This window comes from Manis javanica, chromosome 3, assembly GCF_040802235.1.
Source record: "Manis javanica isolate MJ-LG chromosome 3, MJ_LKY, whole genome shotgun sequence".
Classification (NCBI taxonomy): Eukaryota; Metazoa; Chordata; class Mammalia; order Pholidota; family Manidae; genus Manis; species Manis javanica.
In genome coordinates this window covers 11432969-11451789 of record NC_133158.1, presented here as the reverse complement: position 1 = coordinate 11451789, position 18821 = coordinate 11432969, and the positions used below count along the sequence as shown (strand labels likewise).

The following is an 18821-nucleotide window of genomic DNA, read 5'->3' as shown; positions in this document are numbered from 1 at the left end:
ACAATATTAACCTTAGTTATCTCTTACTAAAAGGACATTGAAGGACATTTTCATTTACCTATTTTTGTGATTTTTAAATTAGTAAGCATATCACTTATGCATAAAAGTGATACTGAATAGCACATCAAATAAAAATCCACCCCTAAATACAAATATACTCAGTTCATTTTTGGATCAGGGAAGGCATAAAAGAGGCAGAGGGTTAGATGGACATGACTTGAAGTCCTGCCTTGACCACTTACTTATCAGTTTTGTGACTTTGTTAAGTAAGTGGACCTCACAGGGATATTGTAAGGTATGAATGAAATTGTAGGTAGCACTGACATAGTATAGCCTGGCACATAGCAAGAGCTCATTTAATTACAGCTATTTTAGTGAACTCCCACTATTTATGGGGGTTTTATCCTCTTTTTAAAATAAAGATGTTTCCCTTTCAAAAAACAGCTTCACACATCCATGTCACTTTGCCAAAGCAAAACACAACTCCAGTGTGCCTGGGACACTGATCTAGGACTTGACCATACAGCCTAATAATTCTTTCCTTGCCAATCACACCTGCCAAATTTTACTGCCCAATTAAATTTATTTGGATTATGTAGACCTGATCTTTATGGCCTTTAGCAGAAAGAATGTGTGCATGTACGTGTGTGTGTGTGTATATGAGAGAAAGAACATCTAGGAACACCTAGAAAAACAAAAGACTCTTGTTTTTTTTTCATTATTTCCACACATTGTCAGCAAAATACATTTTGGGGAAAAGAAGGGAAGAGAGTAAGTATGTATTGAATGCTTACTATGTGTCATCACTCTTTGCAAATGTTATTTCATTTGATGAACACAATAATTCTGCTTGCTAGCTATCATTATTTCCAGTCTTATAAATAATATTAAAGGACTAGAGAGGTTAAGTAACATGTCCAAGGTCACAGAGCTTGTCTGTGGAGGAGCTGAGAGTCAAACCCATGTATTCTTTCTGTTATAAAATTTGGGAAAAGTAGTGAATAAAATCAGACATTAAGAAAATACACACACAAAGGTGAGCCAGCAATTTAAAATAACTTTTAAAAACGAGGGAAGGTACAGTACTTACACTACAAATTTACATATTGTGGTTGGTGAACTTAGTGTTTTACCCAAGAATAGCTGGAGTTTAATACCACTAAGAATTTCACACATATTCTTTACTTTTCTAACCAGTGACATATATATCTTTTAGAATAAATTTCAAACTCATATATAATAATCATGCTTTGCTTTGAACTGCTTCATAAATGGAATTAGTGATGTGATTCTGACAATAAAAGTTCTCATATAAACTCTAATAGATGCTTATGAAACATGAAAATATGATTTCCCCCTTTCCTCAAACAACTATAACTGTAAATAAACATTAAAGGCAACACAGTAGGCATTTCTCTTATAGGAAAGATTCCCCAGATTTAGTTTTCTAAATTCAGGGACAGTCAACATTTATCGAGCCCTTTTATGCAAAGTTTCATATGTGCTGTCATCCTCATTTGATAGCTCAAGAAGTTATGAGACAGGTAGATGAAGGGATGTGTCCAAAGTTTTTCAATCATTAATTTTTATCATTTAAACATATCTTTGATATGTTTATGTAAAATTTCTAGGAACTTAAGGTTCAATAAGATTGACTTGCCTATGAACACACCTGAGGGCTGAGATTGAACCTAAATTTGTGGCTTTTAAAGCCAGCACATTCTAAGTGTCAATCATCATCCCTACTCATCCAGCTACTCCCTTTTCCAGTTTAAGTAATCTCCCAGCATCTCCATTCTTCACTTAGATCATGGGTTAGTGCCTAGTAATTTTCTGGTATCATTCTTTCTTCCAACCTAACTTCTGCCATCTCAGTCCTGGATTCCAGCTTCAGGAAGGAACTCAGGGGAAATGCCAACTGTGTATCAGATGCAGGCAAAACGATCAGGTGAATTAAGAGCATGAAAGCACAGGAAGGCAGTCACCTGGTTGACAAGGTGGATACAGACACTTCCTGTTAAAACCATAGTAGGTATGTCTTCTTATCTGGCACCAAAATTCTTCAAAATAACGAATCTAAAGAATGGCAGATCACACACACACAACTTTGCCCCAGCTCCCCTAACACACAATACACAGACAAAATTCATTTGCTCCTCCTGCATCCACAATGGAACCTGTTTGACTTGAGTAAATTTATCAGATACCTAAAAATAATTTAATTATTCATATCTTGCTAAATATCCAGATCCTTTCTGAATTCTGCAGAACTCTATAGGCATGTTTTAACACATTCCTGAAGCTGAATGTCTTTATATAACAGATCACTGAATAAAAATTTTGTTAGAAAAGATACACAGATCAGTAAAATTTTATCAGGGAATAGAAGTATTTTTGAGAAGTAAAAAAGTCCCTGAGAACTAGAGTTTGGCCATCCCTAGTCATTAGATGGCACTTAAATTTTGCTTTGTGCTCTAGTGTCATGAGGTAAAGAAAAGGAACCTGAATTAGGAATAAGAAGTCATCACTTTCAGAAGAAATGATGTATATTGTTCCCACTATTTTCACTGGAGAAATCATTTAACTTCAAGACCTTGGGGCAATGAGTGATTATTATTAATGAGAGATAACACAGAAACATTACTGAGATCAAGGAGTCAGCATCCAATTGCCTGAGTTTAAATCCTAGCTCTATCACATACCAGCTGGATGAGTTTAGGCAAATAGTTTGACCTCTCCAGGCCTCAGTTTCTTCACCCATAAAGGGGTTATTGTTTGGTCCTTCAAAGGTAATTGTGAGGTTAAATCAAGTAATACATATATAACACTTAGTAAAGTACTTTTCTCTGTGCATTAGTATTAATACCACCTATGTATATTTTATGACATCTCACAATCAATGTTCTTTCAATGGAGAGGTAACATCAGAAATAAAAAATGATCTGGCAATAATATATTAAGCAAACTTTATACTGTGCTAGAAAATTTAGGAAGACTTAATTGCCCATTTAGTAAATACCACATCATCATCTTTTCCTTGGTTACAGTAAGGGAGCCTTGCTATGGACCAGACAGTCTGCTGGGGGGTTTACAATGCTATCTTACTTAACCCTCACAGCAACCAAAAGATGGACTCTTAGGATCTTCCTTTGAAGGCTGCAGATGCTGAGGATCAGCACAATTTTGCAATCTGCCTATGGCTGGAAAGAAGAGCTGGGATTTCAGCATAAGGCTCATTTTAAAGCCCAAGCTTCTCCAAGTCCCATGCTGCCTCCCAATTTTTTCAGTGATTCCTGCTTGTCAACCAATTCCATACCTCCCGTTCCTCAAACCAATAGCGCTTATCCCACCAGGTGAGCCAATGACTCTTCCATGAGTAAACTATTCAGGACAAAAATTTTAATTTGGATAAGAATATCAAATTAAAAAACAAAACATACACATTAGTGTTTTCCTGTTTTCTAACACATGAATAAACAAAATAATTTATGTAGTAATGAATGCAGTCTTCTAACATTAAGAACCAGAGCTGAATTAGCCTACCAATATATGAACAAAGATGAAGTACATGTGTATGCAAGACATACATTTTCCTCCATAAATGGGCTACCTAATCACTGGGTAAAACCCCATCATTCCTTTTAGGAAGAGGCTTTTTAACTGATGAACAGGATGGCAAAAGCTGGAGGAGCCCTGTGTGCTGAAGGAGCAAAGGCACACCCCCCCTTAGATAACATCAGTATGAATGCACCAACTGATCTCATCAGAGAGAGTTACAAGAATGCTGTGCCCAAATCTCAAAGATGGAACATCTTCTCCTTGAGAAAATTACCAGTGCTACCTTAATGGAAGAAGTACTGCTGCAAAAAAAAGTTGTTCTCCCACTGGACGTGTAAACCTCTCACCATACTTAATGTGACTTGAAGAATTGTCCCTCCCACTGTTCCACCTGAAAGAACAATAGAGAGAGACATGTTGTGAATCTCATGATCTTGTTTACTCATGGAACAGGACTAGCTGTGGGCAGCCTGATACGGTATGAGGCTAATAGTTATGTCCAAACCAAAAAAAAATTATTAGCTGAACAAATCAAATTCCTTCTCTCAAACATTAGATCAGAATCACAGAAAGAATAAACTAAGTGAGAAGAGAAAGGAAGAACACAGAGGGCAGTGGCAGTCTTTTGCTAGAGCAATTCTCTTGCTAAGACAGTTCTGTTCATTGCCTTGAACCAGACATGAGGCCTGGCTTTTTCACTCCCTGCCCTTTTATTGCTGTTAAAAATTCTCCCTTACTGTGCAGTGTGTATGCTTACAACCACTCTCTTGCCTTGACATCTGAGTAATATTTGGATATTTTCATTAGGTTACTCCCCTCTATAACCAAGAGTAACAGCTAAACAACTGTTTCTATGGGTGTCCTTACTATTTCTCTTCACAATGACCATGAAAGGGAATGTACAACCCATCCAATGTGTTCTCAAGGATTCATTTATTCATTCTTTATTCTCTTTCCTCCCTCCCTTCCTTCAGCCAATACTTACTAAGCACCTACTGCCTCGGTGTTTTGGTAGGATTTGTGCATGTCCCTGGAGATGTTCCCACTATGTGTCAAACACTGTTAGATACCAGTGTGTTGATGAACACAACAAACAAGATCCCTGCCCTCACTGGGTGTTCAGACTGGCTGAGGATCTAAAATGTAAACAGGTCATTAAAGAGTGTGTTTTGGGAGCCATTGGGAGGTTGACTTCACCCAGCAGGACCTCCCTACTCAGAGAAGTCCTCCCAAAAGAAGTGATAAATAGGCTGACACCTGAAGGGATAAGAGGAATTTGCCAGCTAGAAGTGTAAAAAGAGAGAGGGAAAGTATTCTAAGCAGAGTAAGTGTCATGTGCAAAAGTCCATCGGAACAGCAAGAAACCATACTAGGCTCCCAGAACACCTAAGAAGTGTGAAATGGATGTAGAAGAACAAAGTGGCTTTTAGTATGAGAGCTATAAGGGGTGAGGGTGGACCTCCCCCATGTTTTGATGATGCAGTAGTTCAAAATGGCAGCATTATCAGTTCCTGTAGGTTCCAAAGAGACCAAAGAGACTGGTGCAGAGGGTGGACAGTGAATGGAAAAGACTCAAACCCTCAGGGAGCAGAGATCAGGCACTTATAACTTCACACCTCAACCTTCACCCTAGAGCAATTATCTCACTTTATTCACAGTCACCTAGATTGGAAAAAAAGTATTACTTTATCATCATCATCATCATCGTCATAATACCAATTATCTTTTACTTGTGGAAGACATTTAATAGTTTACAAACTGGTTTGCTTGCTTGATCTCACTTAAAATTTCCAACACTGGGACAGCGGAAGAAGATGGTGGCATGAGTAGAGCCACAGAAATCTCCTCCCAAAACCACATTTATCTATGAAAATATAACAAAGACAACTCTTCCTAAAATAGAGACCAAAGGACACAGGACAACATCCAGACCACATCCACAACTGTGAGAACCCAGCGCTTCGCGAAGGGGGTAAGATACAAGCCCCGGCCCGGTGGGATCCGAGCGCCCCTCCCCCCGGCTCCCGGCGGGTGGAGAGGAGTCAGCAGGGAGGGAGAGGGAGCCCAGGACTGCTGAACACCCAGCCCCAGGATTCCGGACCAGAGCGCAGACACAGTGCGTGCGCAGGGTCCTGGATACTAGGGAAACAGGGTGGCAGGACCGGTGAGCGGGTGCCTGAGGCCCACGCCGGAGAACAAAGAAACGGGAGCGGCTTTTTAATTTTTTTTTGGCGAATGCTTTTTGGAAGCCTTAAAGGGACAGGGACCCCAATATTACGGAAACAGGGCAGCAAGACCGGTGAGTGGGTGCTTGAGACCGGCGCCTGAGGACAAAGAAAATCGCGCGTCTTTCCTTTTTTAAAAAAATTATTTATTTATTCATTCATTCATTTCTTTCTTTCTTTCTTTATTTTTCTTCCGTTGTTGCTGTTGTTGTTTTGGTTTGGCGAGTGCTTTTTGGAAGTCTTAAAGGGGCAGGGCGGGACACTTAGTCCAGAGGCAGGGAATCTGGGGATCTCTGGGCACTCTAAACCCCTGGGCAGCAGGGAGCACAGAGGCCCCTTATGGAGATAAATAGCCTCCTGGCCGCTCCCCCTCCAATGGGGCTCCACCATTTTGGAGGAGCAGCCCAAGCCTGGTCATGCCCACAGCAACAGTGGAGATAAACTCCATAGCAACCGGGCAGGAAGCAGAAGCCCTGTCGGCGCACAGCTGCCAAGCATAAGCCACTAGAGGTCGCTATTCTCCCAGGAGAGGAAGGCCACAAACCAATAAGAAGGAAAGCTCTTCCAGCTGTCACTTGTACCAGCTCTGCAAACTATCTCTATCACCATGAAAAGGCAAAACTACAGGCAGACAAAGATCACAGAGACAACACCTGAGGAGACAGACTTAACCAGTCCTCCTGAAAAAGAATTCAAAATAAAAATCATGAACATGCCGACAGAGATGAAGAGAAAAATGCAAGAGCAATGGGATGAGATGCAGAGAAAAATGCAAGAGCAATGGGATGAAGTCCGGAGGGAGATCACAGATGTCAGGAAGGAGATCACAGAAGTGAAACAAACCCTGGAAGGATTTATAAGCAGAATGGATAAGATGCAAGAGGCCATTGAAGGAAAAGAAAACAGAGAACAGGAACGTATAGAAGCTGACATAGAGAGAGATAAAAGGATCTCCAGGAATGAAACAATACTAAGAGAATTATATGACCAATCCGAAAGGAATAATATGCGTATTATAGGGGTACCAGAAGAAGAAGAGAGAGGAGAAGGGATAGAAAGTCTCTTTGAAGAAATAATTGCTGAAAACTTCCCCAAACTGGGGGAGGAAATAATTGAACACACCACGGAAATACACAGAACCCCCAACAGAAAGGATCCAAGGAGGACAACACCAAGACACATAATAATTAAAATGGAAAAGATCAAGGACAAGGAAAGAGTTTTAAAGGCAGCTAGAGAGAAAAAGGTCACCTATAAAGGAAAACCCATCAGGCTATCATCAGACTTCTCGACAGAAACCCTACAGGCCAGAAGAGAATGGCATGATATATTTAATGCAATGAAACAGAAGGGCCTTGAACCAAGGATACTGTATCCAGCATGACTATCATTTAAATATGATGGCGGGATTAAACAATTCCCAGACAAGCAAAAGCTGAGGGAATTTGCCCACCCACAAACCACCTCTACAGGGCATCTTACAGGGACTGCTCTAGATGGGAGCACTCCTAAAAAGAGCACAGAACAAAACACCCAACATATGAAGAATGGAGGAGGAGGAATGAGAAGGGAGAGAAGAAAAGAATCTCCAGACAGTGTATATAACAGCTCAATAAGCGAGCTAAGTTAGGCAATAAGATACTAAAGAAGCTAACCTTGAAGCTTTGGTAACCACGAATCTAAAGCCTGCAATGGCAATAAGTACATATCTCTCAATAGTCACCCTAAATGTAAATGGACTTAATGCACCAATCAAAAGACAAAGAGTAATAGAATGGATAAAAAAGCAAGACCCATCTATATGCTGCTCACAAGAAACTCACCTCAAACCCAAAGACATGCACAGACTAAAAGTCAAGGGATGGAAAAAGATATTTCAGGCAAACAACAGTGAGAAGAAAGCAGGGGTTGCAGTACTAATATCAGACAAAGTAGACTTCAAAACAAAGAAAGTAACAAGAGATAAAGAAGGACACTACATAATGATAAAGGGCTCAGTCTGACAAGAGGATATAACAATTCTAAATATATATGCACCCAACACAGGAGCACCAGCATATGTGAAACAAATACTAACAGAACTAAAGAGGAAAATAGACTGCAATGCAGTCATTTTAGGAGACTTCAACACACCATTCACCCCAAAGGATAGATCCACCGGGCTGAAAAAAGTAAGGACACAGAGGCACTGAACAACACACTAGAACAGATGGACCTAATAGACATCTACAGAACTCTGCATCCAAAAGCAATAGGATACACATTCTTCTCAAGTGCACATGGAACATTCTCCAGAATAGACCACATAGTAGGCCACAAAAAGAGCCTCAGTAAATTCAAAAAGATGGAAATCCTACCAACCAATTTTTCAGACCACAAAGGCATAAAACTAGAAATAAATAGTACAAAGAAAGCAAAAAGGCTCACAAACACATGGAGGCTTAACAACACACTCCTAAATAATGAATGGATCAATGACCAAATCAAAATGGAGATCCAGCAATATATGGAAAGAAACGACAACAACAACACTAAGCCCCAACTTCTGTGGGACACAGCAAAAGCAGTATTAAGAGGAAAGTATATAGCAATCCAGGCATATTTAAAAAAGGAAGAACAATCCCAAATAAATGGTCTAATGTCACAATTATCAAAATAGGAAAAAGAAGAGCAAATGAGGCCTAAGGTCAGCAGAAGGAGGGACATAATAAAGATCAGAAGAGAAATAAATAAAATTGAGAAGAATAAAACAATAGCAAAAATCAATGAAACTATAAAGCCACAGTAATCAAGACAATCTGGTACTGGCACAAGAACAGAGCCACAGACCAATGGAACAGACTAGAGAATCCAGACATTAACCCAGACATATATGGTCAGTTAATACTTGATAAAGGAGCCATGGACATACAATGGCAAAATGACAGTCTCTTCAACAGATGGTGCTGGCAAAACTGGACAGCTACATGTAGGAGAATGAAACTGGACCATTGTCTAACCCCATATACAAAAGTAAACTCAAAATGGATCAAAGACCTGAATGTAAGTCATGAAACCATTAAACTCTTGGAAAAAAACATAGGCAAAAACCTCTTAGACATAAACATGAGTGACCTCTTCTTGAACGTATCTCCCCGAGCAAGGAAAACAACAGCAAAAATGAACAAGTGGGACTATATTAAGCTGAAAAGCTTCTGTAAAGCAAAAGACACCATCAATAGAACAAAAAAGAACCCTAAAGTATGGGAGAATATATTTGGAAATGACAGATGCCATAAAGGCTTGATGTCCAGAATATATCAAGAGCTCACACGCCTTAACAAACAAAAAACAAATAACCCAATTAAAAAATAGGCAGAGGAACTGGACAGTTCTCTAAAAAAGAAGTACAGATGGCCAACAGACACATGAAAAGATGCTCCACATCGCTAATTATCAGAGAAATGCAAATTAAAACTACAATGAGGTATCACCTCACACCAGTAAGGATGGCTGCGATCCAAAAGACAAACAACAACAAATGTTGGCGAGGCTGTGGAGAAAGGGGAAGCCTCCTACACTGCTGGTGGGAATGTAAATTTGTTCAACCATTGTGGAAAGCAGTATGGAGGTACATCAAAATGCTCAAAACAGACTTACCATTTGACCCAGGAATTCAACTCCTAGGAATTTACCCTAAGAATGTAGCAATCAAGTTTGACAAAGACAGATGCACCCCTATGTTTATTGCTGCACTATTTACAATAGCCAAGAATTGGAAGCAACCTAAATGTCCATCGATAGATGAATGGATAAAGAAGATGTGGTACATATACACAATGGAATACTACTCAGCCATAAGAAAAGGGCAAATCCTACCATTTGCAGCAACATGGATGGAGCTAGAGGGTATTATGCTCAGCGAAATAAGCCAAGCAGAGAAAGAGAAATACCAAATGATTTCACTCATCTGTAGAGTATAAGAACAAAGGAAAAACTGAAGGAACAAAACAGCAGCAGAATCACAGAACTCAAGAATGGACTAACAGGTACCAAAGGGAAAGGGACTGGGGAGGATGGGTGGGTAGGGAGGGATAAGGCGGGGGGACAAGAATGGGGGTATTAAGATTAGCATGCATGGGGGATGGGAGAAAGGCGAGGGCTGTATAACAGAGAAGACAAGTAGTGACTCTACACTTTGCTATGCTGATGGACAGTGACTGTAAAGGGGTTTAAAGGGGGGACCTGGTATAGGGGAGAGCCTAGTAAACATAATATTCATCATGTAAGTGTAGATTAATGATAACAACAACAACAAAAAAAGCAGTTCCTGTGTGGTGATCTCCAATGAGTTCTACACAATTGTATAAAGGGCATATAAAAGGGTAGGCAAAGGGTTTGTTTGTGCTTATACAGAGGATCAAAGCCTAATTTGGCTACCCCAAAAATGAACTAAGATACGATATGAAAAAGAACTTCCAACATCAGCACTCTCTGGAAGACTCATGCCAGAAGATGATCATCAAAACACCCCAACAAAGATCCACACACTGCTACAGGTGTAGATGCACTCATCTCACTGGTTCCTGGACTTGCCATGGGAATGAAGAAGGAGATATCTAAGCTGGCCTGTGCATACAGTAAAACAACAAATTTGACTGGATCTACACTGTTGGAACTCAACCAAGAATTAGGAGAAGTGCAAATTGTTGGCTTCCAAAATCTTACAACTACAGACTATTTACTGTTAAAAGAATATATGGGACGTGAACAGTCCACAGGAATGGGTTGTTTTAATTTGTCTGATTTCTCTCAGACTATTCAAGTTCAGTTGGACAATATCCACCATATCACAGATAAGTTTTCACAAATGCCTAAGGTGCCTAACTGGTTTTCTTGGTTTCACTGGAGATGGCTGGTAATTATAAGTATGCTTTGGTTATGTAACTGTATTCCTATTATGTTAATGTGTGTGCGCAATTTAATTAGTAGTTTAAAACCTATACATGCTTATGTTACTATACAAGAAGATATGTCAAAGAAATAATCAATCTTCCCATGTTTTCTTCCGTCTGCTACTTCTATAGCTTTTCTTCTTCCTTCCTAATTACAACCCATAAACAGAATTCATGCCTCATATCGAATTTACCATGTATCACATTCTTCCAAGTGGTAAAGATACTTCAAGACAAATGCTGGGCATAGAAGCTACAGGGCATAAATATGCAAAGTAAAAAACTAACCTTTTCAAACAATAAGGCTTCTCTCTCACTTACCAACTTTACATTTCCCTGTATGGCCCCGGAAGATGACTGGTTAGCCAGAGACGGGTAAGATTCCTCAAGGGAGGAACAACCTAAGACAGAAACAGTCGCAGGGGGGCCATCAGGTGAGGAATTGGGGATCAACAGAGGTGATGCTTAGAACCTCACCCCCCCCTGTTCTGAGAGAAATCTGCTGCATCCGTGGATGTTTTATTGCCCTTGTCTAGCTTGGATTAACACATAGTCTACAGGCACACACCTGATCATCTACATTTGCTCTCTTAGAACACTAAACTATGTTTTCTACCTTTATCTTGCATCTACCTACCGCTTCAGCATTTCATTAAAAATATTAATAATAAAGAGAGAAATGTGGTATCCACATATAAATCAAGTATAAAAATCAAACGAATATTCATATTTGAACTGACTGTTTATAGTTCATAATGCATGATCAAAACTGAAAGTTTCTGTGATGACTGCCCTTGTACTATTCACCATGTAACTTATTCACTATGTAAGAATTTGTTCTCCATGTAAGAACTTGTTAGTTATGCTTCAGAAGATTGGAGACTGATGAAAATTAGGCTTGAGGTTGATGAATGATTATACATTGAGCATTGAGTCCCCTATACAGAATTTTATTGTTGTTAACAACCATTTGATCAAAAAAAATAGGAGAGATGCCCTCACAAAAAAAAAAATAATAAATAAATAAATAAATAAATAAAAGAAATAAAAATAAAATAAAGTACACACTTACAATTGTAAAATAAGTAAGTAACTGGGATGTAATGTATAGCATAAGGAATATAGTCAAAATATTGTGAGAACTTGGTACGGTGATAGCTGGTACCTAGAATTATCATGTATATAAATGTTCAATCCCTCTGTTGTACATCTGAAACTAATGTAATACTGTATGTCAATTACCCTTCAATAAAAAATAATTATCTAAAAAAAAAAAAATTTCCAACACTGTGAGTAGGTGGGCAAGGGCTGTTTTCCCAAACATTCAGGTAAGGAAACTGAGGTTCTCAAAGGAAAACTAAGCTAATAGAATGAACTAGAATAATTACAAATACCAAGGACAGATACTTGCCTGAAGAAGATGACGACTCAAAAGAAAGGTGTGGTACTGTGCACACCTGCCTTAGAGATTTTCTATTATTTTTTTCTGTTAACATGTGGCTCTTTTTTCTTACTTGATTAGGAAGAGATGTGAGTCCTCTGAAGAACCGAGAATTAAGGATAATGTCCCTACTTGTGCCCAGGGTTCTTCCCCTATTCCTTCTGGGAGACTCCCAAGGGCCACATGTACCTGGGAATTTGGGTGTGGTCAGTGTTGAGGGGTGATCCTATGAGAACTGTCATCTACATCCTAAAGAATCCAGTTGTATACATGTAACTTTTCCAAGCATAAGCGATGTCTATGGATTCTGATTTGGGAAAGATCAGGAAAATTCTCTCTCCATACCTCAACAAAAACTCCTAAGAACACAATGCCTGCAATTCTTCTATTAGACCTTCCAGAGAGAATTCTCCATTCAATTCCCCATTAGAGAATTCTTCCATTAGATTCTTCCAGAGAGACAGACCACTGGCCTGTCTTTAATATTCACTGAAGTGCAAACAGTCCAAAGAACAAGTCCCTGGAGAGTCATTCAGGCTGTTTAAAAAAAAAAATCCACAGTGCATGGTATAGAGGTAGAGGGCTCAAAATATGTGCATGCAAGGTAAACACAGATTCTCTACTTCAGCCTTTTGCCAAGACACTAACTTGCAAGAGGTTGCCAAATGTTCTAAGTTACCTTCTGACAGATTTCTACTTTCTCCTTTTTCATCATCCCCAGAATCATCTGAATCATTATCATCATCATCACCATCATAATATATGTTGAGCATTTCTTTTTATAGTCCAGGTACTGTGCAAAGTGGATTACTTGGATTAAGTTATTTAATCATTATGGCAACCCTTTGAAAGAGGAAATACTGTCAGTTCCATTTTATACATGACAAAAATGAAGCTTAGTGAAGTTAATTAAGTAACTTGCCCAAGGTCACCAAGCTAGTGAAGAAACAAAGTTGGGGTTCAAATGCTTAAGTAATATTTCTATTTTTGGGTACTTGTGGAGCCAAATATCAACTGTCTTAATAAACTCAGAAAAACATTAAGTGATGAATATACTGGCATACTGGGAGTTGCTTTTTCATGATAAGTGTACTTATTCATTCATATTCCAGTTGTACATGATTTTTGTCACTAATTGAGAGACTAGAAAGTTATAATTAAATCCACATTAATGTGGCTTTGAAATTACTTCAGACCCTCAATGGCAGATTGCTCAGAATCTCAGCATCTCAGAATTCCTTGTCTTATTTATACTTAAGGGAAAAAATGAGTTGTCTGACTCATGCACATAGATTTTTTTAAGGAAAATAGAAAAATATGACTATAAAATGAGATTAAATTATTGGCATTATAATTTAAGTATTTTTCTAAATATTTTAAATGAAGAGGTACTGGTTTTTAATTAGAACCTACCCTACCTTAGTTAGTTAATAACCAACAAAAGATAAAACAATATGAAAGACAATTGGTGTCTGCTGAGTTTGTCTCTAAATATAAATCCTTGGCATTTTCAGAAAAGGCCTCAAAAATGTATCTTAGCAGGTGAGATAAACACTAGAAAATAGAATAGCATCTGCTTTTAACATTTCTTTTAGGATTAGGGATAAGGTACAGCAAGTGCTTCTCACACTGAAGGAAGCAGAGAAGTGTAGCATGTACAAGAATAAATCACTCAGAGTGGAATGAGAATGCATGAATCTTGGCTTTGCCATTTCCTATGATTTTGTCCTTGATTAGTTAACATCCCTGAGCTTAATGGTGAAATAGAATATTAGTTATACAGATTTAACACGATGATGTATTGACAGCACTGAAATACAGTGCCTCATATGAAGACTGCTTTACAAAGGTAGCTATTGTTACTTCTCTCATTAAGGATTTAAAATGGTGATTGTTACATTATATTATATATGCTTTACTTTGCTATTATCAATAGCATGATTATAAGTGTTATTTAATCAAGTGAGCAGTATGATGTTTGCTCAGAAAACATTGCTCAGAATTTAGATTCAGAATGAAGATTACGTAAAGCAGATGCCTCCATTTAAACCAAGTGGCCCTGTACCTCATACATCAGACACACTGCATCTCTGGATTAGCCAGCCTACCTTGAGAAGGCAGAAAGGCAGAATGAAGATGTGAAGCCCAGTGGTTATAGGAAAAATGGTATTGCAAAACTGGGAATGGAAGTCAAGGCATAAGAATAAGAGAAATCAGACAGGTTGACATAGCTGTTAGTTCTAGTGGGACAGAATCTGGACTTGCAGCATTGTGCAGGAGGACTATGCCAGCCAAGCAAATATCATGCGGAGTTAAAATCCTTTTGATGCCCTTAGATATGGACCGATTCAGGACCTGGAATATGTGGACATGTCAGGGTCCCCCACATTCCATTACACATAAATCCACAGGTGTAAATGCAAAACAAATAGTAGAAAGAAGAAAGAATGTGCTGAAAAAAATTTTTTAAAGGTGGGGAAAATACAAAAGTCCTACTGGCAAAGAACTGAAATAGCAAAATAACAATGATCATGATCAATGGTATCATCTTAGTTCCTCAAAGTGAGAAATGTGGTGAATTCAATTTTTTATTTTTATTTTATTTTTCTACCATTTCCAAATGATGGTTTAAGAGATTTACTGGACCTATTTTATTATCAGAGAATAAATGAAACAGACCAGTAGAATCAGTGTGTGTCCTCAATTTTGGTTTTGATCCAAAAGATAGTGAAAAGTCCCCTAACCTCATTTAAGTAGAGATTAAGGACTTGGAAATTTTACCTCTAAGTCTGAAATTGGCTAAAGCTTTTCTCTAAAGGCTTGACTTTTCTCTTTATTTAAACTTTAAATCTACTGTATCTATGAGTCTTTCTTAAGCAAAGAATGCATAAATAAAGTGCATTTCTCGTTTAGACTATAAATCCAAAAGTGGAGGACGTCTTTAGAAGTAATATTTCATATGGTCAATCCATAGGAAATGCAAAATAAGAGTTCTTCATGTGCACACCTGTGGACAGGTGATATACCTATGATTCTTCCTGTATATCATAGCTTTCCTTTACCCTTTCCTCTTCTCTACCTACTAACCCCCAAATAACACTGTTTGGAAAAAATCAATTTTAACAATTCAGTGGTATTTATCTATGCTCCATTCTGTGCTCATACAAATTACACACAGACACACACACACATAAAACTATATTTTCTCTAGTTTTTAGAAAAATAGTTTTGTGCTCTATACATTATTTTGAAATCTGATTGAAAATATTTTCTATGTGTTGACTAAAAGAATGAAAGTCATTTTGTTCCACTTAACAATTTTATCAAATATTTAGAATGAAACTCATTTTTTTGCACTTAACAATTTTATTAAACACAGCTGTATATACTAACCTCCAGGCCAATGCATATTAATTTAACTCATTCATTTTAATGACAGGATAATATTTTACAACATGTATGAATCAGACTTCAACGATTTTCTTATTAAATGGACTGTTTCCAGTTCTTTCCTCCACAAAGGATGTTGTAGTATATATCCTTGAACATATACTTTTACATATGTTTTTATTTTTACAGCATGAATACTAAAAACAAAAAGTATTGTAGTTTAAAGACTTTCAAGACCACCAATTTTAAAGCTGCTTTCCTATAGAACAGGAAAAACTGGGGTATTTTCAGTGCTATGTCATGATCGATTTATACTTTTTGCTGATCACTTACTATTTACCAAGCAATACGAAAGGCACTAGTGGAGAAAACAGAAACAAATAGAACAAATTTCCCACCCTCTAAGGGATCACACTCTTTCACTGTCATCTCCTACAGGAAAAACTACCTCAGAGTGGCTCCTCAAGCCACTGCATGCACATAACATGTATTTCCTTTCTTTCTCGACTTTTGTTAGTTTCTCTCAGCAACTAAAATTCTATCTATCTGCTCTCATATCTCTTCCTTAGCTCTTTTAAAAGGTAGGTAAGAAACTTATCTTTTTTTGGCCCCTTATTCAGTTTCTTTTCCACAAACAAGAGGCTAGTAACTGATGTACAAGCAAAAGCCCTTCCTTTATATAGAGCCTTAGAAGAGAGAGAGGAAGGAGTGTAAATATTTTAAATATAATGAATTTTCTGTTGCTCTTTTCTCTCTCTTATACACACATACACACACAGGAGGAAAAAAACTATAACGTAGCATGATACATTCTCATAAATTAATAAAATGTAATGAAAGACCAAAAATGAGGTAAATCATTCAGTTTGGGGTAGAAGAAAGGGGGATGAGCAAATGTGAAAGAAATCTTCATTAAGGAGATAATATTTAAGCTGAGGTTAAGAGACAAACATTTCTTCTAGGATTGGGATGTTAGGATGTTCCATATAGTATGAACAGAAATAGCAAGAGCTTTACGGTAAAAAGTGCTTTTGAGTTTCAGAAGGACCTTCCATAGTTTAGGGTGCTGGTTCTCCCACTTTAGTGCATTAGAATTATCCAGGGAACTTGGTTAAAATGCAGACTCCTGGGCACACATCTTCCCAATGTTTTGATGTGGTGTCCAGAAATCTGAAGTTTAAACAAATTCATCCAGGTTCACCACACTTCGAAAAACACCATAAGAGGCTTTGTGGTGAGTGTGGCATGAAACAATGTTGCATGCAGCAGGAGGAAAAGGAATACAAAGCAATGTTTCAGTTGTGGGACCATGTGAGACAATAAGATGTGTCAGAAAATGGCAATGGAGCTATTACTGCTTTGAAAAAACCCCAAACAACAAACACTCTTTCACAGGGAATGTTTAGTAAATGGCTCAGTGAATGAATTTGGACAGAATGCTGAGGAAGCCAGCTGAAAGTTTCCTGGACTGAACACGCTTGCTTTGTTTAGTCTGGCTGTAAGAAAAACCATTCTCGAATACCATCTCAGAGCCATTGGTTCAAGCTTTTCAGATGCTGTCTTGATGACTTGTCAACTTGATATTTTTATGTATTTTTATGCCGGTCTACAAACAAGGCAGATGTGATTACCCTGTCGATCGTCCACATCAACAAGGCACCACAGTTGTGCAACCAAAGCCAGATACTAGCCCTTGGAGCTAAGATCTGGGCGGACAGAACACGCTCTCACATAATTGCCCAGCTAGTCGGTGGTAGGGCCTGTGATTAATGCTACATGACGGGCTTTGAACTTTCTGTTCAGATAGGTTCGCTTGCCTTTCAGGGCTCCTAGCAAGAGGCAATGTGTGACCTGCAGATTTCACTCTCAATAACCATCACCAAGGCCAATGCCACTGCTCTGTGGCCTCGTGAATTATTACTGTTTCTGGGCCTCAATAGGTCGCAGAGGACTGTCAGGATTTTTTTTTTTTTTTTAAGGGTAAAAACAGAAGAGTAATTTAACTTCCTAAGACCCCGTCGCTGAAGAAATAAAGCTGTGGTGGTGGTGGGGACGGGGGTCTTGTGAGAAAAGTCGGAATAGCCCTCGAGGAGTGCCAGAGCAGCAAAACAACGGCACGGAGTGGGGGAGTCCCGCTCGCACGGCGGCGCCTCTCACAGCCCCGCGGCGCCCGCCGCTGGCGCTCCGGCAGGGCGGCTGACCACGGCGCTCCCAGCAGCCCGGTCCCGGCACAGCGGCCGGGTGCGGAGCAACTCTCCGAGCGCGGCCAAGCGCGCCCGCTTCCGGGGGTCCGCGCGCCCCTCCTCGCCGCCGTCCCCGCCCCTCCCCAGGCTCGCGGGGCGCCTTTCCGGCCCCTCGTGTCCGCGAGCCGCGCGCGGAGGGGACGCCTCGTCGCAGCGCCGGCGAAGCCCGGTCGCGCTCCCGCCTGCAAGCGGGGTCCCTCTACCCTGTCCCCGCCATCCCGGAAGGGCACCCGGGACGGGGCAGAACTGAAGGTAGGAGGTGAACTCCGGGCCCTGAGCGGAGCCGAGCAGACAGCCGCCCGCCCGACCTCTCCCCGCGCGGGGGTCGCGCCTCGGCCCCTCCCCGCGCACACCCGCTACTCACCAGTTCCAGGGCCCGCAGGAAGGCGAGGGGCTCCTTCAGCGCCCGGAAGGTGCCCGCCGAGGCCAGCTGGGAGGGAAAGGCAGAGCGTGAGGCGGGGGCCGCGGGGTCCCGCCGCGCCGCCGCGCCGCCCAGGTCGGTCCTTACCTGACTCACGGGGTCCATAGCCGCGGTCCCGGGGCAGGCGAAATCCGAGCGTCTCCACGGTCCGGGGAGGAGCGCGGCCGGCGCGGGCTGCCCGACGCTGGGCTCGGCTCTGCGCTCCGCGAAGCCAGCCGCCGGGAGGCGGGCGCGCCAGCCGAGGGGCGGGGCGGGGAGGGGGCGGCCGAGCCGCCGGGGGAAGGCTGCCATTGGCCGGCAGGCCGCGCGGGGGGTGGCGAGGCGGCTCCGCCTCAGCCGCGCGCCGCCAGGTGCCGGGGAAACTTTGGGCTGCCGCCCGAGGGAGGCCGGCCCGCGCCGTCTCCTCGACGGTTTCCTGACCGGAGAAGGGGGTGTCCAGGTAAGAGAGAGGCACCCACACCTTCCGCGAGCAGGTGCGTGAGTTCTGGTGCCTTCTGAACACCAAAGCCTGTACACTGGCCCACCATCCCCCAAGCCTTCTGGAACGTTCTCCTCGAGGCCAGGCAGTGCCCCGTGTGGGGACACGTCAGAGGACAGGCTGAACAGCGT

The 18821-nt window shown here is 40.7% G+C and overlaps 1 protein-coding gene across 1 annotated transcript in view; it reads right to left on the bottom strand.

Moving 5' to 3' along the window:
• Window positions 1-18448, bottom strand: part of SYNPR (synaptoporin) — a 265051-nt gene extending 246603 nt beyond the window's left edge. The window contains exons 1-2 of the mRNA XM_037019355.2: window positions 18300-18448; window positions 18156-18221 (exon numbers count right to left, since the gene is read on the bottom strand). Coding sequence (XP_036875250.1) covers window positions 18156-18221; window positions 18300-18317 — 84 coding nt within the window. The 5' untranslated portion in view covers window positions 18318-18448. The remainder of the gene's footprint in view (window positions 1-18155; window positions 18222-18299) is intronic.
• Window positions 18449-18821: the final 373 nt, after the last annotated feature.